The 25383-nt window shown below is 38.8% G+C and overlaps 1 protein-coding gene across 1 annotated transcript in view; it reads right to left on the bottom strand.

The window, feature by feature from the left end:
* The window catches only part of CDC42BPB (CDC42 binding protein kinase beta), a 90225-nt gene that overhangs the window by 49931 nt on the left and 14911 nt on the right, over nt 1–25383 (bottom strand). Inside the window, exons 2-3 of the mRNA XM_057365746.1 lie at nt 13728–13819; nt 1435–1518 (exon numbers count right to left, since the gene is read on the bottom strand). Coding sequence (XP_057221729.1) covers nt 1435–1518; nt 13728–13819 — 176 coding nt within the window. The remainder of the gene's footprint in view (nt 1–1434; nt 1519–13727; nt 13820–25383) is intronic.

Genomic DNA, 25383 nt, shown 5'->3' with positions numbered 1-25383 from the left:
CAAAAGAGAACTTTTTTTGCCTGTTACTTTTCCTAACTGTGTATTGGGAAAACTATTGCTCATTATACATCCTTCATGCCTGCCTGAGAGGATAAGTTAGCTGCATGATTAGAATACAATTTGTAAACAGCTGTCTTCTCTACATGCAAAGCTGCATCTACTTAGGCCACTTAATGAAATCACTTTAAAAATGACTGAAGTAAGGCAGCATAGCTGGATTTCCAATGGTTGGGAGACCCTGCAAACGTTTCTGTTTAAAATAATTCTATACTGACCAATGAATTGACACAGCTGAAATCTACGCAGAAAGGACACTGAATTTCCCTCATACAGGGAACGGTTTAATGCAGAACTGCTGATGCAGCACAGCCCAGGGTGTGAAATCTCCTGACAGCTCAAAGGAGAGCGGCTGCTGCCGCCTCTAAAGAAGCGCATGGATGGATGGATGGATGGACAGACTGTGACTAAATCRGGCAAAGGCACTGGTGAAGAGGGGCTTAACAAGAGGGAGGAGATTTTTGTCACAGGAAAAGGCCTGGCACTGACTCATTGAAAGGAAGGGAGGGACTAGCAAGGGCAGGTTGGGGGGAGGAGGTGTCAGGAAGGGGACAGAAGGAAAGGTCAGCAAGCTCAGCAAAGCAGCTATTGCTTGCCCTTAACAGAGCTGCTACAAGTCCTGATGCACTACGTCTTTTCTCTTCAAATCTAYTGCTCATTTATCTTCTAATTTACATAATATTATATATCTGCCATAAGGTTTTCTTCTACCATGCAGTAGAAGGTATCCTAGAAATATCTATCCTTAAGAAGCTGGTTCCCACTGTGTATTCTTAGTATTCTTTCCCTAATGTGTGAAGCACCCAATCACCTTTAGATTTACACAATTTGTTGTGACAGTGTACACCTCCTTTTGCCAAAATTATCCTTCTTAAACAGATTTACCTTCTTAATGTGTTTGTTTTACAATCTGAACCTCTGATTSCAAAATCTTTAGTTATAGTTTTACTAGTTATACAAATCCTGTTACAAACYGTAGATGCAAAGCTCCTTAATGCATGTTTTCTGAATGGAAGAGAAGAAAGACCTTTTCATAAYGTTTTTGTATACAGCTGTGAATGTCATAGTAGCACCAATCTCAGCTTTCATGTAGTCTTTAACTTGCCTTTACTGTAAACAAAAATCTGGCCAATAAATTCAGAGTAAGAACTAGGGCAGACTGTCTGGTAAACGAATACACARTAATGCTGAGAACAACAGATGCCTGGAAGGGACTGTCAGACTTGATTGCATTAAAACAGCTTAAGGAAAAAAAAAAAGAGAAAAGAACGAAGCTCCTATGCTCATGAAATAATTCTTCCTAATCTGAAGAGCTTCAATGTAATCTTCCTAATGTCCTTTTAAAAATTCTCTGTGTTTAAAAAACGTGTTACTTACCTCTGCCCTTTTAAGCATTTCCCATTTATTGAGAATTTTCATTGCATAAATGCGCTCTGTACACTTCATTTTAACAACAGCAACCTGAAATAATAAGATATTTTTATTTAACAGAAGCATGGTCAGAAAAATACAATATTTAAAGAGATCAATACTCACACAAAAGCATGGTCAGAGAAATACACACAGAGCTTAATGTTCACAAATCAATAAAATAAGTTACTAAGGAGTCATCAATGATCAACTGACAGACACACTGATAAATGACGGTCTGAGTCTTTGCTCCTTCTATATTCRTCCAATGTTACTACTATGTGCTTGATGCACCATGTGTGGTCAAGAGCTCATGATGAAGTACATGGGGGATGATACAGGAGGAGCATGAAGCTTTTCATATGAAGATGTGTAGTAAAGCTGCATTGTTTCCCAAGAACAAGTGGGGTAGTCATGCCTACAGCCAACGGGGCAACATTTAAAAGGGCAGCCTGAGAAAACAAGAAAGGCTGCTGTCAACASAAATACACTACATTTGACTAATTTGTTTTTACATTTCAGGTCTCAGAAACATGAAAAATATTTGCAAATCAGCATGCTTTTGTGTACCATATGCAGATATTTTAAAAGAAAAATTATTAAATTATTCACCATTTTGTGTGATGCATTTTACTATGCATCCTGTGTATTAGACTTGTTTACACTGATCTATTATGAACAGTAGCTCTGCAGAATAGCTGTAACAGAATAAAAAATAGAGAAGAATACAAAAACTTCAAGGCTTAGGAATGCAAAGACTTTATTTTGACCAAGACTTGTATTCTCAAAGACCAAAACTAATTCTTCTTGTGGTAAAGCCATCATTTCCACAAAGCTCTTCCAGTTTGCAAAAGAAAAACAGACATCATGACTAAGACAGCAACATTTTCACAGGACTATACATGGACTGCTAGAATATTTCTACTGCTATTCCTACTGCTTCTCGGCTCATCTCTGTTTCAGAAGCAGAAAACCAACCAGCTTGCATTGCTTCCAACAGAGCTCTGAATAGCTGTGTGAAAAGCAACAGGAATGACATCAGCTCGCCTCTTCTGTTGCTTAAAAATGYTCATCTAGAAAGGATTCAGCTACAGGAGCTTTAAGAAGATGCTGACTATTAAAAAAACGCTGGAACACTGCATCCAGTAGAGCAASATTATAAAACGTCTAGAGTCTTGAGGAGGGAAGAGGGAAATGTAGTATCACCCTGTACCTTACCAGTAAAGGAGCTCTAAGCGAGGGGTAGGGAGACCCCCATTTCTCTAGTGACAYAGGAACAGGATATTCACATTTAGACAGATATCTCACCCTGTAGGTGCATAGCTCAGCCTTCCAGCCCACAGCGAGTGCAGCTCCACTCACCAGGTCATGTGCTGGATGGCAGCACCTTGTACACACCTGCACAGTCATGTAACAAACACACACCTCCAAAAAAAGGTACCCACCASAGAAAAGACATGGTAGTCTGGCCCTGGACAAGGCCAGGAAAGGCACAGCACTAAAGGCATCAGCTTCTCTAAGTGATGTAGAATATGCAGAGCTACATCACAACCGCGGGGTCTCTAGGCCTATAAACACCTCCTGCAGACATGCTCATGCTGCAGGGGAAGGATGAGCAAGAAAGTCTCAACCAAACACACGAGCTTCCTTGGCACATATGAAACTGTTCAAGTGACCTTCAGTAATTGCCTAAAATGTAAACAGCCTTGCTCCTCTCCTCATCACAGTTAAAAGTCATTGTGAAAACCTCTCTCCATACACTTAATTGGGTCATTACCCTGATCCAGCTGAAGGCTCACTGTAAGTCAAACAGCGCATTAAAAGCTTTGAGAAACTGCAAGATACTGCCATTACCCACTCCACTTTTTAAACTGTTCCAGACAGAATATGATGACTCAGGAAATGTGCCCACCTCCAGTGCAGGGACAGGACAGAGCAGCACCGAGGTTACCTGCTGCAGAGGARTGAACCAACGCTCTGGGGCAGATACAATTTGCAAGCCCCAGAGGAGCAACATTCAAGTTTCGTAACATCACAACCCTCAAACTGCTCAGCCATTTAAGTACAAATACAATGCACAAATCAGAACCCAAATAGGCATTTACTGCATTTCATCTAAGGCCATCACTATCTGAAAGCATTGCAGAATAGCACAAGTTTGGAGCAGGCTCAGCTGCTGAGGAATGATGGAAACCTGGCATCATGGAGGGCGTGCACAGCTGAGGAGCTGTGCAAATGTTAGAACAAAGTGGCAAATGAAACAGGCCTGGAAAAAGAAAAAAGGAAAAGAAGAAAGGATGCCAAATCTGTAGGACGTATTTAGCAATTCCCCAGTCATCAACTATATTAGTGCTAGTTATTTTCAACTGAAAAGACTGCTTTAAAAAGACCAATTTAAACTTTCTGGAGGAAGATAATTGTCTTCTGTGGAAGAAAAAGTGTAAGTCATAAAAAGAAAGCTAACTCATATTTTCACATTAAGTAGTTATCAAGTTATGGCACCAGTAAACATACTGCTGCTTTAGTTATAAGGGCAACAGTGGGACAGCTTCTCATGTCAGCAGAAAAATTCATTCAACCACACGGCAAATGAAGTAATTCCCCAAGAATTTTATCTCTGAAAAAAAATCTTAGTGCTGCTGAAGATACTTCACAGAAGTGACAGAATATTTGCCTGACTAGACCTGACTTCTCAACTAATTAAAATAATTAGGATTTTTTAAAAGAAAACAAACAGAAAAGCAAAACTTAAACTTCATTTATGTCTGAACTGAAACAGGGAAGCACAAACAAAATTATACCCTGATAAACTCAGTGGTATTATAAGGAAGAGTACTGTTACAATATTGGAAAAGATCYTTTCTTCCATAATATACGCTTAATAGTATACAGGAACAGCATTTCCTCGAGTTACCTTTCTTTTACTTTCTTTATCAGGTAACAGCATTTCTAAGTTTACTTTTGTCATATAATGTTTTGTCTGCTTCTGAAATGGTTCAGTGGAGTTATTTTTTCTTTCTTTTGTATTAATTCATCCTTCTCTGGCATACCTCAAATTCACTTACAATACGCTGACCACTTTGAGAGATCAGAGGCCTCTCATACTGCAGTGGTGCTAACCACACAAGACGTCTGGTTTTAAATGTGATGGTTCTTATCCTACATACCAATCCACCACATCTACTAAYATAAGAAAAAAACATTCAGCTGGCATTCAGAGATATTCCAAAGGACACAGATTTGTAACTGCTACAAATGCCTGCTTTGAGAACAAAAGCAGTGTTTGTATCTAGAGTTTAAAAGTTTACCAGCTGAACAACTGCTCATGTTTTGCACAGACCAGGATTTAATATTAATGTTTACTCTTCATTTCCAAGGTTAATACAACTTATGCTGTAATAGAAGTTTAAAAAAAAAAAGTATGCTAAGGATAATAAAAAGGAATAAATGTACAAGCAGCTTCTGAAGAAGATCTAATAACCTAAAATATTCCAGGCCTGAAAGAGATAACAGCTACAATAGACACAGGAAACCATKAATGTCATGGAGAAGATGAGCAGAAATCACTAATTAGCTGTTTCTCATAACAGAGACATTGAAAAGCATCAAATAAAATAAAAAGGTAACAAAATTAAGRAAGTAWTATTGTCACACAAAAGTTCTGGAACTCAGCCACTGGCTGCCATAGCCACGTAAGTATTCATAAAGTATTTAAATACATACATGCTTAATACCTGAGTAACACACACTGTACTGTGGGCCTCAGTGACTACTCACCACTGAGTTAGGGACACAGGCTGGGGAGTCCCTGAACTCTCAGCCACTGGAAACTGAGGATTTGGCTCTGCTCTGTTCTTGGATTTTTTTTCCTACACCTCTCTTTCTTCCCACACCTGGCCAAAGGGGTGGGACATGGGCTAACAAATCCAYATTCCTCTGACCCAGAACTACCACCAGTAATACCTGTGTCAAACTAAGAAAATTAAAATTTACTCCCAACTTGCATCTCATAATGCCAGGTTGGAATATAGAATCACGGGGCCAAATACTCAAYAGTCAGAGTGGTTTGGTAGATATTTAGGTGATTCTGCTTTATTAAGTATTTAAAACGTGACAAGGAAAAATTGCAGATGCAAGGGTTCCCCCACCACTGCAACCCCTCTTCCAGGCATGTCCGTTAGATTGATACCATCTGATTTGATAAGCATCACCATGGCTCATCATGCTCAAGAYTGAGGCAACAGGAAAACTGCAATASAGCTTAAGTATGCTTCCTCAAGGATTTCAGAAAGCCTAATGAGTCCTAGTGCCTACATTTCAACCAACTTTAGACATACTTATGTCAAAAGAATGTATGAGTATTGGGGCTAAATCATAAGTGAGATCCACCTATGGTAACTACAAGCCACAACACCCTATCAGATATGTGTTACTTCTGCCATCCATTTCCTTCCCATATTTTGTGCCGCAAATCTCGGTTTCACTTATATTGCAATAAAATAAAATAARGAATCAATATAACTAAAGTAGTTTAGACTTCAGCAAGAGTTAGTATTTTCCTTCTTGAATTTTTTATGGGAGTATTTTCCTGTGTTTTGATCTTCAAAACCCACTCAATACTGACATTTAGGGCTGCACTGTGCAAAGCCATCCCAGGTCAAGTTCCACCTTTCCTAATGTCCAAATGAAATCTACAGGGTAGGAATCTGAGCCAAATCAGTCTCTACAGCCACAACTTCCCACCACTGTACTCTGCCCTTCGAGTGACATGAACAGCATTAGGAAGCAGCATCAAGTTACAAATTTTCTTTTATGCAAACAGTAAGTATGGTGCAATAAAGTGCAGAAATAATTTAAATATATGACTGGCTTTCCAGAAAACAATTAAGACAGCTAACAAATACTTCTTGGAAATAATGCTGGCATTAATTTCAAAGCAAAGAMCAAAAAAGCTCACTAAGACACTATTCATGCTCATGGCACCTTAAACTCTCAGGTAAAACTTATCCTCAAGGACTGGACTTACAGGAATAAGGTGAAACTCGATGGCTGCAAAGAGGAGGAACACAGACATACAGGAGATAATACTCGTGCAAACAAGTCATAATGGCAGGTAGTTAAGAAAAAAGGCAAACTTCAGTCTGGAATTCACAGGGAGATACACACCACTGGGGATGGGTAAACATTACTGCCTTGCAAYACAAATTCACTGGAACCTCCACACACAGCCACACCTCAGAAAAATAAACTTCATCTGGAGCAGGTGTGAAAGAGGACAACTGAGGTGACCCACGAATTAAAGAGCCTCTYATACCACTGTGGGAATAGAAAAAGCCTTACTTGATAAAAAAAAGAAAAAAAAAAAGCATACATAATTGTTATTATTCAAGGCCAGGGTGAACAACCTGGTCTAGTGAAAGGTGTCCCTGCCCGTGGCAGTGGGGGTGGAACGAGATGATCTTTAAAGTCCCTTCCAAACAAAACCTTTCTATGATTCTACCTAGAAATAAAATTGAAAGGACATCTGTAAATGTGGATGATAAAAGATCTGCTTGGTCTAATGGACAAATAATGGATAAAACARTGTAAAACACCATGAATTAACCTTTGGCAGGAACTTGGAAAGGCTTTAGACATTTGAGGAGAGATTTTAGTCAAGCCTTTCAACTRGGAGAAGGGACAAAATGTCATTTCAGATATAAACAATTTATCCATAATGTCTTATTACCAGATTCATAATTGAATATTACATTCATTTCCTTTGGTTAAAGCTTATTTAAGCCACTTTTAGTCTACTATTCCTGTTTCATGCTATTGATACCTTGCACACTAGCTRCAAAAACACTGCAGGAACTACTTTATCCTCCTGATACTCTCAGATATGGAAAGTCTTTKATATAGAGCTCATTAGTCAATAGTTTTAATATTGCATCTTTGAGGAAAAACTGGTCTGGACTGCTCTATCTGGTTTCTAATGTCTATTTTACATATAAATTTAAAAACCAGAATGTCTTTTGATAGAGTTCATATGCTGTGGTGCCGATTTCCAAAGCAAAATCAGTTTTTTTGWGTATGCAGAGTATATCTTCACATTGTGCAAATAAGAAATCCCATACAAGTACCAGCCAGAARGATTCTGCAAAAGAAGAACAAAGGCCCCAAATAGCACCTAAGCTGTTTCTCAGGATTGGGGGGGTTGCAGAGACAAATGGCTGCTCTCACAGCAGCACCACAAAGAACTGTGTCTCTCCGGCTCCTTGCAACCTGCCTGTCTCCATAGTTACTTGGTGCTGCCACACAAACACACACGGAGCTGGGGAGGACTGAGATAGCAACCAGCTCTTTTGAAGCATTTTCAAAACAAAGCAGCTTCTTTCCTCATCCATTTCCACAGCAGAAAATAGCTTGCTTTGATTTAATTATACTTTTTCATGAAGAACATACTGAAGAAAAGCCAAGCTAATTAAATACTTCTTCTGCATCGTATTCTGAATGCTTTGACTCTGAATAGTTGAATGGGAAGTGTCGTATGTGGTGTGCAATACTTTGGAATTCTGCTGATCTACAATGTAGGAAGGTACATTGCCTTCCTGCTGGGCACCTAACACCAGCTACCAAAGCTTCTGAATAAGTGAGACAGCCTTAACTGCAGTCAGTAAGCTTGCTGTGCCCCAGGTTAATTTCTACAAGCACATCAAAACACTGAAGTCAGTACCCTACAGCTGTGATTATAAGGTGGAAAGGGCACAAAGAGCTCTGCTTCTCGCTGCCAAGCACGRCTGACCGCAGGAAGCTTAGGTTTTACATATTCACTTCTGACTCTGCAACCTCAGCCAGTATCTCTCTCATTAGAAACCACATCACTGACCAGAACCTGTGGTACACAGGGGATCGGTCTTATTGTCTCTCAGCCATTATTTTCTTCTGCAAACACATTTTTCTGTCTGTTGATCCCAGCTGAGACTCTGACTAAGCATCCCGAGTTGAGGTGACGTATTATTACTGAACACTACACAGATCAAGTCTGTACACAACAGCACAATAAATGAAAAGGTATTTCTAATCCATCCAGAGCAGTAATACTTAGGTGGGGCACATTAAGAGTTTTAGTTATTTTTGTGCTAAGCAAGACCAAGCAGTTCCACCCTTCTGCTGGAACCACAGTGAGCATTGCTCATTCAAGAAATCCTTGCTAACAAACAAGGGAAAGAAAACAATTGTTTGAGTCCCATGCTGCCAAATTTCCAGGAGGTATCAGCCACGTTATACAATCCAAGTTCTCAAACAAGGTACATTTTGACGCATTCTTCCATCAACAACTGCTCTTTGACTGGAATGTGTTGATCTACAGCAGTGTACCTAAATGGTCTTTTACACAAAATGAGGACATGTGACCTTAAAGATGTACAAGCACATTACTGAGGGCAAATGAACCTTGCAAAGGAACACATAAAAGTTTTTAGAGCTACAATCCGCATAGACAGTGTCCTCCTCCTATCCTTCTCACAGTGCTTACACCATGGTTACTCCCAGTTCTTTAGCATATGCAGCCAAACATCAAGCACGCAGAACACACTTCTCAGGCTGGCCTATGTTTCCCAGGTAAGCACAATCCACCAAGCACAAGTTCTCAGGACACTGTTTCATTTCAAGTAACGGTCCATAGTGTTGCTAGATGAAAGGAATAGTCAGGCATAGGCAAACTTCAAACCATAGGTGGATTGCTTTTTTGGTTTCTTTGTTGTTTTGGTGTGGTTTTCCAAAGGTTGAAAATCTGGAAGAGTTTTGCATTCTATGCTGATATTCCTTAAACCTTCTCCTAAAGACTGTATTTTCACTTTTGTGTAGTTCACAGAAGTGATTTTCACTCTTGTGTAGTTTGCTTGGTTTTTGTGTAGTTCACAGGAAACTTCACACTACACAACATACTCTTTCTTGCCTACAAACACAGACTTCTACAGTCATTTTATTCATAGAAAGCAAAATTAAGGTAACAGAAAACCATTTYACTTCTGATTTTATTTTAGGGGGCTTTTCACTTACTAGTTTTATTCCTCATGGAGGTGGTCCCTCTGTACAGGAGCTACCTGCCTATATGACCCAGAAAAAGGAAAGACTGAAAGAAACACTGGCACACTCATGAAAATGTTCCACCCAGCTGGGTACATACCCAGGTGGATACAGCCTAGGAGATGAGAAACAACCATGAGTAGTTTATCCTCCTTCCAGCTAGCATTCCAAATTATAAGCTATTCTAACTGTCATGCTSAAATAACATTTCAAACTTCTCTTTGTAACTATGAAACTTCTGAAAACAATAAAATATGTTTTCAAGCCAGTGACTTCCGGAGTCAGAATCTTAAATGCTGCTGTAAGGGATATTCAGACATTCAGTTCATCCTGCTTGYAAAGTGGCTGGCTTCCTTTGTGTGAAAGGAGAAGTGCAGGTGGCTAGAGAAGAAATCTCTAGGCTCTAAGCTAGGCTATTTCTCTCCTAGTATAATAATGAGAATTTTAAGAAGCATTTTTTCCTTTTGCTTCCTCAGACATCCCATCCTACAAGAACTTTCTTTCGGGCTTTTTTGCATTGGGTTTTGTTCTTATATTGCTGGGAAAAGTGTAAAGAACCAGGTCGAGTTCTGCTGATCTGCAAAGGAGAAAGAAAAACATACTGACGTGCCAGTACAGATGTGTACTGGTGATTACATCAATCTGCTGTAGATACTGATTTTGCAATTGTGTTCACAGGGATAAGCTCACACGTGGTCTCAATTCTCTCTTTGGTCAAATACCATGTTTCCTTGGATTACAGATTTTCAGGGAAAAACKGACCACTGATCCTGGCTAATAACTAATATCATGCTTTTATGTTGTTTAAAGTGTATTTCTTCAAAGCTACTGATTTATGCAAAGGTTCTTTGGTAAGAAAAAAGCCCCTGGCATTCTCCAAAAAGTCCAAAGGAGCTAAACTGAGAAGAATGGAATGTAATTTTCATCCTTTTTGAAGTCTACCGTGTTTAGCTGTTCCGTATTTAACTTAAACTACTTAATTCTAACAGAAATATTTTCAGTTTAATTYGGATGAATTTCTTTATATATTTAACCAAATATTTTACAGGTATTTTTAAAATGTATTTTTAGCAGATAAATGTGATCAAGTAATTTCCAACACAGTTCCCATGTATGTATGAAAGTGCTATGGAAAACTTACTCACAGCTCCTCCGTTCAGTTTTTTCTCAAGTGTTGTTTTGTACAAGTCAGATGACACTAGTTCCTTTCAAGAAACTATATGTCATTTCCTTAATTTGGAATGTCAACCTTTACATAATTACTATTTTATAATACCTATAAAATTTGGCATTTATAGCAGTGTAGCATACACAAAGGTCAAAGGATTCTTTCATAAGCAAAATGCATAAAATACTCTCTGGCAAGAGGGATTAAAGTATAGAGAACATAAAACCAATGATTCCTGTATAATTTGAACTGATCAAAAGTTTCATGCTGCTGCAACTATAAGCTAAAACTTTTCTAGATAAGAGATGAACAATATGTGATATTGTATTAACTAACATCTCTGACTCTCTTAGCACTCACAGCTCTAACAGAAGGATGAAATTTAAATACTTTTTCATTTCACTTCCATGAAATTTCATTTCCACTGGGGGGGATGGGATGTGTGAATTGTTTTTGTAAAAATTCCATGCTTTTCCAAAGGAAAGAGTATGAAACACATTGTTGATTCTGGCACTCCAAACACTATTATAAACAAAAGTTTCCACCTAGAATTTGTATCTTTTATGCACCTTAAGACATTTAATCCAAAGCTAAGAAATGTCATCCTAAACTTCCCCAGCAAATATAAACTGAAGTCTCTTGAAATGCATACAAATACTTCATCTGCTGTTGTACTGAGATTTCATTTGGCCAATTCCTTAAGTAGAAAAGAGCATCTTTTGAAAAAGACCAGAACAAGTACTATGGAAAACAGCCCCTTCCTTGAAGTTATACTGTGGGAAGGCGTTCCCAACACTGAATCCATCTGCAAGTCACTATAAAGGGCTCCCATTTTTGATAGCTATAGCATTCACCAGTCTAGTTCTGAAAAGATCCAGAAACCACTTCTAATCCTGCCAAAAGACAAACTGCCAAAACGCTAATCTRAAATTCTTTAGATATCAGTGGTCACAGCCACTAAGCAAGTCATTTGGCACAGCAAGACCAGAACATCAAAGTACCCTGCRCTGAGCCTTCCCATCTATATTGTATGCAGCTCAGGAATTTTGTTTCAGACTGTATCTAGGCTGATTTCCTGGACTAAACATGCTTTGAAGCTGCTAGGAGAGTCAAACCCAGTAGTTGATTCTTAGGCACTCCTTCGATCCAAAAGGCCATTTGGTGCACACCTGGAATGGAGGTTCTGGTTAACCTCCTCCAAGAGAAACCCAGCTCATGCAGAGTAAAATCCTTATGCAGTAGGTAAAGGCACTGTCTTCAAAATTGTGCCACTGCTTTGAACCAAAACCCTAACAGAGGCAGACAGGTACCGACTACTGTCTTGATTCTTTAGGCCTTTGATCTACTTATAAACCTCCCTTCTTAGACTTCTTTTCTGGACTAAGTTTGCAGCTCTCAGTCCTTCMTTAGACTTATAAATTTTTTCCCAATTTTTGCTTTTTCCTGTCAATTTTTTTACAGTAATTTTTCTTCCCTAAAGGTCATGCTCAAGTAATACTCAAGTGAATCCCTCAAGTGAAATAACTGGCTCTCAYGCATTATTTCCACTAAAATAACACTTCCTTTTTTGTAACAAATGTTGCACTCATCAAGTTTAACATCCACTAGAAAGTGAACTTTTGTCTTATGGGAAAAAAATTTGTCTTATTGCTGATCTGGACATTTTATTAAAATGTTCCACTTCCTTCAGCAGCTGTGTTTGTGATGATTACAGGTGAAACTACATGTTACTTCATCACATTTTTGGATGACAGTACAGATGAAGGGACATTCTTGAAACATTAATTTCTGTCTTAGGTGTCCACTTTTCTCAAAAGCAGTTTGTGAAGTAACTTAAAATTCTGTGAATATGAAACCATGACTGTACCCACTGCAAGCGCATATGCTTGTAGAAACCTTGCTGCTTTCTGAACCCAGGTCAAGTAGGGCCTGGTGTTTCTCTAGCTGAGTTTCTGCTTGGTCTGTGCTACCCGTTTCACAATCAAATCCTACTTGAGAGTTTGAGGCGTCCACGGCACACCACATTTGAAGGAATGCCCACATGGCAGAGAGTCCTGCTCTCTGTGGAGACAACAGGACATAAGGATCAGGAAGCATGTCCTTAGCCACCAGCAGCAAAAGCTGTAACCAAATGCTAATGCGCTGGAGTGAGCCACAGATGGCAGTCTCTGCATTTCACTTGAGCATGGCACTACTTCAAAGAAGTTTCCTGAAAGAAATATAAAGGGTTTTTACTTCTAGAAATTCTCTAGTTAATAACCTTTTTTGCTGACAGCTATGATTTTAGTTACCTGTTCTTAAATGCTGAAAAGGTTGTCTTTGAGGTTCTCCAGAAGTCTCAAGTATCCTATGCTTGCTGCACGTGAACGCTTTTGCCAGTGGCAAGCCCTACTAAGCTTCTGTGATTGATGAGACTTTCATCAAACATACTAAGAAGTAAAGCTTCAGTCYGGGGTCCTAGGACTGGCGAGTCCTCAAAAACAAGGCGTTCCTATCATCCCAGCATGACTCAACTTGCTGTCCAAAAAACAGATCCAGCAGCCTTTGATCTTCAAAGATGACAGGGAACAGCCTTTGAGGCAGCCAAATGCGTCTTTCTGCATTACCAGATTGCTGCAGAGACAGGCAGATGGGTGGAGCAACCTCCAYGCTCCTACCATAGAAGCAGCCCAGCTCTGTGTTAAATTAGAGCAGCACCGAGCAGTACAGATGGCAAGTGGGAGAAGAAATCCCAAATTCAGCTGTGCAGCTGCTCAGTGGGACCACCCCACTCATATACACACCCAAGAGACACTTGTTTGGCTACACTGAAGCCAAATGACCCAGTCACAGAAATGGCACACYGGGACATTGAATAACCTGTTTCAAAGTGACCCTGCACTAGTACCTAGCTACATCCCACATTTGGAAGTATTTTAACACATCTGTGTGAACCTTTTGTCCTCAGGTCAACTGCAACAAGAAATCAGATGCACAAACGAAGAAAGTTTTATTACTACAATYGAGAGTAAAAAGCTCTTACCTCTCCAAATGCACCCCTTCCGATCACTTTTATAATTTCAAAGTCATCTCGATGGAGTTGCATTTCCTTTACCAATTTTGTAAATGGYTTTGCTGTTTAAGGAAAAAAAAAGAAAATTCAATTATAAAGAGAAACATCACAAGCCAACCCATAAACTACAGGTCAAAAGTACTCATTACAGACCGACACAGAGCAATAGCAAAGTTTCTATTAAAAGTAAAAACTATTAAAACTACAGAAGGAAAAAATGCTAATTACGCTATTTAATTAACAATTAATTTTTTTTTAAGTTCAATCACATGAATGGTTCTGCCTTGCTGCTTGTAAGACTATAGAGCAAAGTGGTCTTTCAGAAGACTTCCTTCCCTTTCTTTAGGGTTTTGTCAATCAGTGAAGGACYATGTGAAAGGGAGAGCTCATTCATTATTGGTAAACCCTACAGACAATCTGTCCTACACTGCAGGCACTAGATTAATTCTCTTCTTAAGTGGRGTGCAGCTTTACTTTTTATTATTTCAGCTAGTACCAGCTAAGGTTCAACAACCCAATCTCAAGAGATAGGTATCTCTACTCAACAGCAGTGAAACAATTCCCACAAGATCTGTGGCTAATTTMAAGTTTTTACTTTGAACTATCTTTTCTGTTAAGCAACATTCACCAGATCTCAATTAGACCAAATACTGAAGGATTGCAGTCTAAAAAGATGTCCAGCAATTAACTAACTTACACTTAATTTTGTTCTAGTATTTCTCAAAATATTTGTGGATAAATTCCACTATAYCTGCAGATCTATCAGTTTTCTCCTCTCTGGATCCCATTCATAATCCTTTATTTATTTCTAGCATAACACAGCATGTGGATCACTATTTACACAGAATATTTGTTATAAGTCACTACCCTGAAGACCAGAAACAGCTGTACTGAAGAACAGCCATGTTGCTTCCTTGTACTTAGGAGGGTGTTACTGAAAAAGCTTCCTCCAGAATACCCCTTTCACTCAGAGTTTCTTGTCTATCCAAAGTAGGAAATTTAAAGAATGAGACTCTACTAGATTTTCTGCTAGACTCCCTATTTCAGCTGGGCAGAAATGCCTACCACACATCCACTTACCACAAGGCCACTGATACTGTCACCTCAAACCCAAAATTGTTTCCACCAAACTTCCCCAGCACCACCACCTCAAACCAGTTAGAGACCTATCCCAGTCCAATCAAACACCTGTACAAGTATCACAACCATCAGCAATGGTATTGTCAATTGTTTTGTAAGGGTCTCTCACTTCCTTCCCACCAAATGAACACAGATTGAGGAAATACAACTGCAGACAAGAAATAAACATGAAAGTTCCCTTATAAAGTATGGGTTTGCTACTACAGAATGCTGGTCATTGAACTAATTTGGCAGTACATTAGCTTCTGTTATTGAAATTTGAGGGGAAATGAAATCTAGTATTTATTTTAGGAGGACACTAACCCAATAATAACTTTTGTTTTAAATAAATAGCACTTTTTAGCAATAATTATACTAAGCAAACAATATCAAAATCAGAGAATCATAGAAGGTTTGGTTTGGAAGGGACCTCCAAGACTATCTAGTTCCAAGCCCCTGCCATGGGCAGGAACATCTTCCACCAGAACAGGTTGTTCAGAGTCCCATCCAGCCTGGCCTTGAACACTTCCAGGGATGGAGCATCCACAACTTCTCTGGGCAATAAAATAATTGGTTTAAGTATAAAAAGCCCTGCTGCTGTAAATTGATCATAAGCAGCTTTCAAAGCCAGAAGACACAAACCTATGAAAGTTCAAGCTGTCTTGTACACTCAAAAAACCCCTTACATCTTACTTTTCTGTTGACAAAATATTTTATTATTTCATCTGCAAATTTCCYTGCTTGGAAGTGTATCAAACTTCACACTGAAACTGGAATTCAGTTTAGAAATGCAAAAAGTTGTACAAAAGCCAGTTAATTTGATTAATTTTGTATTTCAATATTAATAAATATTATGTAGCAAGCAGAGCACATACCTAAATTTCAGTAAACAGAAAAAGTAGTGTCTGCAGGGAAAGGCTTCACTGCYATCTTTCTAGAAACTGTATTCTTGAAGAAGGAAGGATCAGCAGCCCTCATTTTCCTGACCACCATTTCTGCCAAAATCTACATGAGTCCTGGGTTATTCCTGCTTTTTCCATCTCAACTGGTCAACTGAAGTACTAGTTCTTGAAATCAACTAGTTTAACATATGTAAATTACAAGAAATGTTCCCTCCTAGAAGGAAGTTACTATTTTTTATAAGCCATTTGTGCACTTAACTAATATTTGCTTTTGTATTTAGCAGGTTTTCATTTTCAGAAACACTGCAGCTTCAGTGGTCTCTGTCTTAGAAAGCGCTGAATATGAACTTTTGAATGTACAGAAAAAATTTAAATTTGGCCCTTTCCCAGGACTTGCCCAGAACTGAAAAACTCTTGAGTCTTTGTCAAGACATYTACGATTCCTTAAAAGTACATAGACTTGAAAATAAAACTGAGTGTCAAMAGAATCTCTTGATCACAAAGACTACAACAGCAGTTACAGAGCCAATCAGAGCTCAGAGAAGACAACAGACCAGTAATTTATTTAAACTGATATATACTTTATTGGCATTTTGAAATAGAACCCTGTTTACAGCAGGATGTGACCTGATGCATTTAAGTACTGGACTCAGCAATTTCTATCTCTTAGTAAATTACATCAAAAAATATTTCCAGTTTGCTTTCCTGAAGTAATCCCAGGAAGCTGCTTTTCCTCAATCTACAAATATGCAGATCAGTAGCATGCACAGAACTGGCAAAATGAGTGAGCAGAAACTTGCACCAAAAAGCATCAGAGACAGACTGTATCCACTGTGCTTGCCAGAACAGTGCCAAGTGATTTATCACTACCTAACTGGTAAAAAGAGCTCCAGCTTCTCCTTTTACATATCACTATTTGATAAACAGGGAACTCAAACCAAACTTATCTCCATATACTGGAATGAATAATTACTTTTGATCCTAATATTGAAGACAGAACTTATGATCTGGAGTTGATTTAATCATTAATGAAAGTATTTCATCTTGGCACACAGAAGCATTAGCTGTACTTTGGRTTTTGTTGGCAGTGATTACTGAATTTTGTTATATATACACTCTGTTGTCAGGGTAACATTAGCTGAGAGTAATTGCAAGAGTTTGTTTATTCATGACTGTGAGGATGTAATCAGAATTTGGGATAGAGATTCTATGTGCAATATCTTTGTATGCATCACTGCCTTTTCTCTCAAGTTGATTTTGCATTATTGTACTTATTCTTGTTTGGAAGAAGGGTGTTTTCCATAATGCCAGGCAAGRAAAAAAAACCCAAACCCAAACAACTAATTTGAAGAAGCCAAGTAATGTATGCTCTCAAGAAAATAATACRAAACAGTAACAGTTGATGTTTTGATTCATAATGGGAAGTGAAATGCCAGCATTTGTTTCTTCACTGAAAACCAGGGTACATACACAAGACATAATTCTCCACATACAAATTCTGTTCTGATCACATTCTCCTCTTCCACTGAGAGATGGGATGAGGATACTTCATTTAAAAAAAAAGAAAACATCAAATAGAATAATTTGAAAACATAATTTGAAGCACAGTCACAGGTAAATAGGTTTGTGATTTAGGTTTGAGACTTGGTRCATCTATACTACAGTCCATCTGTATTACGCCACTTAATAGAAAAGATTTGGGGTGGTTTCAGAATGACTGAAAGCTGCAGGAAATGCAAGCACAGATGATCTGACACAGCAGACTGTGCACTCCGCACTACTACCCCAGGAATGGGTGCACGCTGGTCTCATATGCCAAATTTCCTCTCATTTCTGAAAGCAGGTCAGGGAAGGATGGCAGTATTGTCAACAWCACCCTCAAAAAATAATAGGTCAACTCTTCCCACCTAGGATGTATTTAAAAATGAGATATGTCAAGATATGTTTTGAATTTTTACTTTCTGTTCATATTGTGGACCATTCAATTTATGTCAATAATTTACCATCTGGAATCACAAAAGCYGACACCCTTACATTGTAGTGGGCAAAAGACAACCAGCTGAGTTTTGATCACTGCTGCTTCAGTGSTGGACTTACGCCAGGACTCTCTTTTGAGGACTCCTCCATATTTGTTAGGCAGTACAAGATTCCTGTTGTTACAAGTTTACAAGAAATTCACAAAAATCACTTAGCTGAAGCTGCCAAATATTCAAGAACATCTGATGCTTTGTACCATTGGCAGCTCCAAGTTTCAAATAAACATGACAACTGCAAGAAAATAATAYACAGACTCACAATTCAGGTTGAAAGGGACTAGTTGGTCTCTAACCCAATCTCCTGATCAAATCACAGTCAATACTGATTTCAGACCAGGTTACTCCTGGTTCTGCCTGGTTATTTCAAAAACTTCTGAGGATGGAGACTTCATGGYTCTGTGGACAACCTATTCATATATGAGACTGCCTACACCAGRTAATTTCACAGTTCAGAACTGATCCTGTAAGTGATCTGGGGTTTAAGTCATTATATAATACAATAACAACGCTCAGGTGGATCTGCCCTGAAGGTATGTCGAACTGTCTGGTCAGATGAAAATTCATCTGCCACACCATGGTCCCTTTATCTCCTCATCCCCTCTACAAAACATTGTGGTAGGAAACTATGTGAATTGCAAAATATTAATGTCAGGGAAAAACAAAATGACGCAGATAACTGTCTGTGGAGCCATACTCCCACCAGGAAGATCCAGTATTTTATTTAAGATGTTTTCTTTGGAGAAAGAACATGAAAGAGCAGCAAATTTTACCATTTCCCTCAGCCACCCCTCCTAACTTACATTCTAGAAATCAAGTAACTTCTGTGCCCTTTGTGCACCCTTTTCAAAGAAACGGCGTTCCTATGATATTGCTACTAAAACAGCAGGCTGGCAGGTTTAACAAGTCAGTGCTTGTACACATGTCTTGGGAGATACCCACACCCAGGTAGCCCCAACCTGCTTACTAAGGYGATAAATACCTGTTACAACCCACASKKWGTATTAAAGAAGCACAACCCTCTAGTATCAGATTGTGAAATTCTCCCTGTATTTTAGAAATGCAAATTTTTTTCTTCTTCCATCCTATGCTGACTTCAGTTTCCATTTTTCCAAATATAGATCCTGGCTTCCCTTTTCCTGTGCTGGCCTGTTTCCTCTTACTCTTTACCTCTGTGAATGCTTTTTTTCAGTCTGGTTTCCTAAGGAAGTAAGGTATGTGTGATCACATTGTTGGGCATTCTGAAGCCACTCCTCTCASCCAGCACCCTTTGATCCCAATAAAAACCCTTCATAGCCCCCTTAACCAAATTTCACTGGAGTTGCTTAGAGATACCAAGTGGCTATAAATTTTATTTTAAAAAACGGTATTGAATAGGAGATACCCACAGTATCACCTCCACTAAGGGAAAGGTGGCAGCAGGAATACAGCAGTCACCTGCTTAGCTGGCAACCAGCACACACCCAGGTGCAAAGCAGACATATCTCACTGTCCATAGTCATGCAGGGATGGGGGGAGAAAAGGGAAGAGAAGAAGTGTGCAGCAGAAAAGGGAAGGTCATGCAGTGGGAAGGGCAGGGGGTTATACCGCTGAGCCTAGTAAAGGAGATAAATACAAATTCTACAGGAAGACAAACTTCATCAGAGTTCTGCTGTTTACAAGTCAAAGGTGACACATTCTGTGTTCTCTGACACATTTTCTGCTGGGCCTTTGACTTCTGCAGTGCCCTGTTTTTATGACATACATACACACACCTCACTTACTCTGTCTGCCTCTTGCCCAATGATCCAATTCTTCATCATTCATCAACATCCATKGGACCGATACAGTGGTGCAAGACTTGGTTATCACTACAATGACACAAACTCCACTGGCTTTGAAGCCAGAGAAGCACAACCTCATTACCTCTTGCCAAGTGCCTATAGACTTTGCAGAACAGCCTATTGCTACAACACCACTTCAAACACTGTCACAGTCTTCTTTATTCTCTGAGCAAGGCCATCCAGTTCTACAGTGGCTGGTACTGTTCTCTTCTAACAGAATTAATCTGAACTAAAATGCCAGTATAAACAGACATATACACTAACACAATAGCAAGAAAGTCTGAGTCTTCTTGAGGCTGAATTTCCAACACAGAAGGTAGTAACTAATGAATAAATTAAATATAAATTGTTAGTCTTTATTTGGTATACAAATGCTTAAAAATCCTTCAAGCTTTCTGAAGAACTACYGCACAAAGGTACCCATTTGCAGCCAGTTATGGATTTTGCTTTATTTTATGGAAGTTTTCTGACATACATGAAAGAATATTTGAGCACTTTCAATCAGGTATCTTCCTGACACTTAACAGAACTGTGAATTTAGATAACACTTGGCTTAGATAATTACATGCAAAAGCCTTCAAAGGTTTAAAAGGATAAAAACATCATTAATTTTTATCACAAACCAAGACTGGTTTGAGTGTTCACAGCTTCTGTATCTTGCTCCATAACTGGCTTTATCAGTTACAGAAGAACTGATAGTGGCATTTGGTATTTGTACACTAGTCTGCGATAACTGCATGAAAAATTTAACTCCAAGCTAAAGGCTAATAGCATTGGGAAATGCTTTGAAGAAAAATATTGAGTAGTAGTTCTGATGTTGATCCTATTAGTGCTGCTAAATTTGCCAGCAGAAGAGCAAGGCATTTACCTTGAAACATCATCTGTGTTCACTATTATTCCTTTTGTGTGGCAAGCCCCAAAAGCGAGTGCCACACAGAAGGACTCACTCAGCAGCGATATGCCAGCTTGCTGATGAATGTTACCACAAACACTTAATAGCTGGCTATCTGCCTGCCTGCCCATTCACTGCTTTCCATGCTCACAATGAAAGGACATCAGAGATAATACTCAAGGTTTGTACAGACAAGTACTGAGGAACACACAGATGGTTTCCAATAGTCCAAGTGACAAAACACATTGCCAATTTAACTCCTGCCAAGGCCACTGCGTGTCTTTGAGAGCTAGACAGCAACAGAGTTCTAGCAGGAGAGAGGAAATAAGTGTTGGCTCACACATCCAAAGAAACACACCAAATGACTATTTGCTGTACTCGTATATATGCAAGACCTTTGTTTACCAAAAGGAAAAAAAAAAGGTAAAATAAAAATCATATGCCAATGAGACCATGGCATGTGCTAGTACTACAAGGGATGCAAATACAAGGAGAGGAGGATAACATCTGTATCAGAAGGTGAAGCTCATTGCCCAGTTTCTCATTTTACTCACGTTACTGTCATGGAATGATCTAAATTTAGGGAATTACAACTTGGTTTCTACARCCAATTCCGGCATCGTTTGTCTTATTTATTTATTTATTAATACTGAAGTTGATCTTCGAAAATGCACATCCTGAGAAATAAAACAATTCCAATCTGGTAACCACACTGTGCTGATATAAGCATACATACACTTCCATTAATTAAGCCACCACTTACATCATCAATGTATGAGCAAAGTTCTGGTTCCTGATTGCATGCTTCATTTCATCTTAGAAGTAAAACTTACCAAGAAAGCAGCATAGCTTTTTAATCMATCACTTACAGTGAATCCATGTATTTTTTTTTCTCCAGATATACATAAGATTTTCTCTCAAGTTACTATAAACTTAGTGTGTGCATTATGTAACAGAACAATTTACACTTTACACTGCTGCTGTATTTACCACATGTCACCTCCTTCATTTTTAGAGCTTAGAGATTTCCTGTAAATTCTTCTTGCCAAARCACCCTCCACAATTGCACCTACAGGCGTGACAGGAGTGAAATCCACCTTACTATCACCCCTTTTCTCTGCTTATAAATTTAGAATCAAGTAAAGTAGTTCAATGAAACAACCATAGGCTGGATCACTGTGACCAGAGGGGCACTTCACAGATCTGCTCTCTTCCTTGTATCAGCTCCAACAAACCCAGCTGGTCTCACCTCTCTGACCTGATTCTACTCACTAAACCAGCAGGATCCCAACCTACCAAGACACACAACGCCAACTATCACCATGTAGTTGAAAAAATTGAATCATCATCGCTGAAGAGTCAGGAGAGATTGCTACATCAGCACAAGCAGAGGGTAAAGGAGCAGAGCATTTCTTCAGAAGCCACGGTCTTAAGTGGCACAGGGTGCAATGAGCTGCCCACGCACCAGCCTGCACCGCGTCCTGCTGCTGCAGAGGTGGCCTGCCTTGCTGATAACATACACCGAGATCCATGGAAGGCTGGAGAAGGGAGCACAGCCAAATGACAACTACCTTTCCCTGATACTTCAGTTTCCAACCAGACCAACACCATAAACTAGGAAATACAAGACTATTTTTTTTAATGGCTCAGGGCTGCAACATTACACATATAACTACCCTGAGCTGTTTTTCCATTTTAAGAGTTCAGGTAGCTACTTCAAGTACAGGTGTGGCACATCTTTCTCTTTACTCCACTTCCTTCTAAATGGCAGTAGGCAGGAGGACATTTTCTCAGACATTACTCACCCTGTTTCAAAACCTGCCTGGAGCTTGAGATCTAATTAAAAGGTCACTGAAAGTCAGGTTTTTGCCGTAGGAAAAGGCCACGAAGACATGCGACRAGCAATTACTGTAACCAGGCACAAGAATATTTGGAGTAGCTCAAGTTATTCAGAAGCAGAGAAGAGGGGAATTGTCTTTAAATCTGCAGAGAACATTAAAAAGTCCCATGCTAAGATTTGCTACACACTGTAGTGGACAGCTCAAAGTGCTTTTTTTATTATTATAAACACTCTCACTCATCTCTCACTTCTTCAGTTCCCTCTCCAGACCAGGAATCTAGAGCCAAAGCTATTCTGTCTTGCTCTAGTCATTCCAATATCACWGGCTGGCAACAAGGAAGAGAAAGACCATTAACAGCAGCACTATTTTCTATTTTCACTGACTCCAAGTGCTAGAGGTCACTACCAACAAAACTCAGGGCAAGCAGGACACCAGGAGCATGGCCGGCTGCCTGTAACAGAAAAAGCTCCAGGGTTTGGTGTATTCAGGAGGTAAGCACATCTCCAGAGGCCAATTACTTGCTCAGACAGGATGTAAAGAGAATAGAAAAGGAAGATAAATACATCTCTCAGCATTCCAAGAGGTGATGAAAACTTCACTCAGAAAAGGYTTCTAATTTCACTGTGCAACTTTTCCTTAATGTCTGACACCAACTCAGCTATTTCCAAAACTGTCTATATCTATTCCCAGGCTTTCCACATAATACAGTTAAAATTTAAAATGGATAAGAAAGGACTAAACTCTTACCAGGAGTGGGGAGAATCTACTGGAAAACTGAGAAAATCCTACATCTGGCCTTAGATGTAGATTTCTAAAAATGGAGTCAAACTGTGTGATAACGGATCATTAGCAGTACAGATTTTTTTTAAAAGTGCTTATGGCTTAAAAAAAGAGCCAAAAATTTGAATTACCAATGAAATAAACAAAGAAACTTGCAGAATTCTGTTTCAGAACACTACCCATTTAAGGTATCACCTTGCTAGCATCAGCTAATTATTCTAAAGTTTCAAACACACAGAGACCATACCATCTTCTAAAACAAGAAAAAAATCCTTTTAAAGCAGGGTTTGGTTTTTTAACACACAGCAAATATCCATGAAAGAAAACAATTTGAATAAATGAAAATTTAGAATTTCAGATACACAATAGTCTATACAGGTTCAAACTTTTTATCTCTCCTTCAAATCATAAAGTCATCCTTGGGGGAGGCAAACCTTGGAAAAGTTAAGAGTGAATTTTTAAAATCTAACTCATTTAGAACATGACTAAAGAGCTTTAACATCACATGTATATGCAAAGCATACAGAACAAGAATCTAAAAATAGAATACCATGTCTCTTCCTAGAGACATTTCCAAGTCTTCATGCATTATAAATTCAGCTTTCTCTAGTAGAGGCAGGATGAAGTTCTTCCTTCTTTTCTCCCCCTCATTCTGTATTTTTATCATGCTTTCCTATCCAAATTTTTGCTAATTTATGTACAGTACAGCTCTTTCCCCTTATCTCATATTTTGTGTATCAAAGAACAGTTTTGGTTTTGTTTAGTATTTATAGCCCATCTTTTCCTAACATCTTTGCCGTGATATCTTTCAGAAATTCTTAAATCAAGTTTCTGGATCATGATTTTAGCAGACTGCCAGCCCACATGACAAGCTGTTTAAYGGACATGCTTCTAGGCATTCCCAAACTTCTTGCATCCTCCACACTACCACTGCAATCCAGAGCATACCCCGTTACTGCACACTCCAGCATGATCTGCAGCAGCCCAAGATCCATGGGTTCTAGCTGCTCTCTCTTTCTTGCATATTCTTAAAGCCTGTAGGCAACAAAAATCTGTTCAATCATTATACTCACAATTGTAAATACCTTGTCTCACCCYTATGTCTTGTTTCTCAGCTTTTCAAGATAGGCACATCAAGTGAGGATCATCCCAGAAAGTTTTTAGATCAGATGAAGTATCTGAAAGAACATKCTGCTTTTAAACTAGATGTTTTAAACACAAGTTTTCAGTTTTGTACACTCTTCTTTTACTTAAAGTGTAACATTACCCACATGCCATCTTTGTTTAATAAGCACTACATCATGATCCTTTTGCTTTAAGATTTATTTCCATGCATCGAAGCAGAGAAATCCTTTCTCTTCCTCATTTACAGCCTATCTAGACAGGTGTGTTAATATCAAAACAGAATATCAAGTACTAGGACATTCAGAACAAGCTTGTAGTAGGCTGGCAATCTCAAATCTTGATCTATACCTCCGGCTTCATTCTGTTGGCTTCCAACCTTTTTCTTTACTCATACTTGGAAATAACAACCAAACATTCGGAAGCTYCTATGCAACACCAGGGTGAGAACCTGCATGCTAGTGCAGATGCAGCTGGAAGACCTACTGGTYTGTGTAGATGTGCTTTTGCAACTTCCCCTTTCCAGAGTAAGAACCAGTAAAGATGTATTAMCTTATTTCCAGAAATCTTCTGACATAGTACTTGGCCTCTGAGGAGACCRTAAGCAGTTGAAGTGACCACAAACAGAAAACCAAGGAATTCAACTCCATCTACAAAATGTTTTAATCTACTTCAATGCAACTGCAAGCTAGTATAGACATTGAGCCAATATTTACACAGAGAAAAGCCCAATGGTTGCCCTTCTGCTTTCTTATGCRTCGTTAGTTATACGTCATTCCCTTTTATTTTCCCATACAGAATTTAATATTTTCCTTTACTAATTTGTCTCCAGTGTCAYCTAAGTAAATCTTGACTACTTTGCCCATTTCATGACTGTTTTAGCTCTTAAGCAATATTTTCCACTTGCATCAATTCACTTTAAAAAAACATTCAGTCCCAAACCACAATCTTATAAAGACTGTCAAACTCTTCAACCTTGATACTGTAGTTCAGACAAACTAGGTTCATTTTTAATACTAGTATTGTGGAGCTAAGGCTATGTAATCCTTTTTATCCATAAACTTCTTTGGAATTCTCTAAAGCAGAAGTCTGAGAGAGATGAAATCTTTGATTT

The sequence above is a fragment of the Malurus melanocephalus genome, unplaced genomic scaffold (genome assembly GCF_030028575.1).
Source record: "Malurus melanocephalus ecotype Western Australia unplaced genomic scaffold, MMel_1.1 scaffold_57, whole genome shotgun sequence".
In the NCBI taxonomy this organism is placed as follows: domain Eukaryota; kingdom Metazoa; phylum Chordata; class Aves; order Passeriformes; family Maluridae; genus Malurus; species Malurus melanocephalus.
This window is presented reverse-complemented; position numbering and strand designations above follow the sequence as displayed.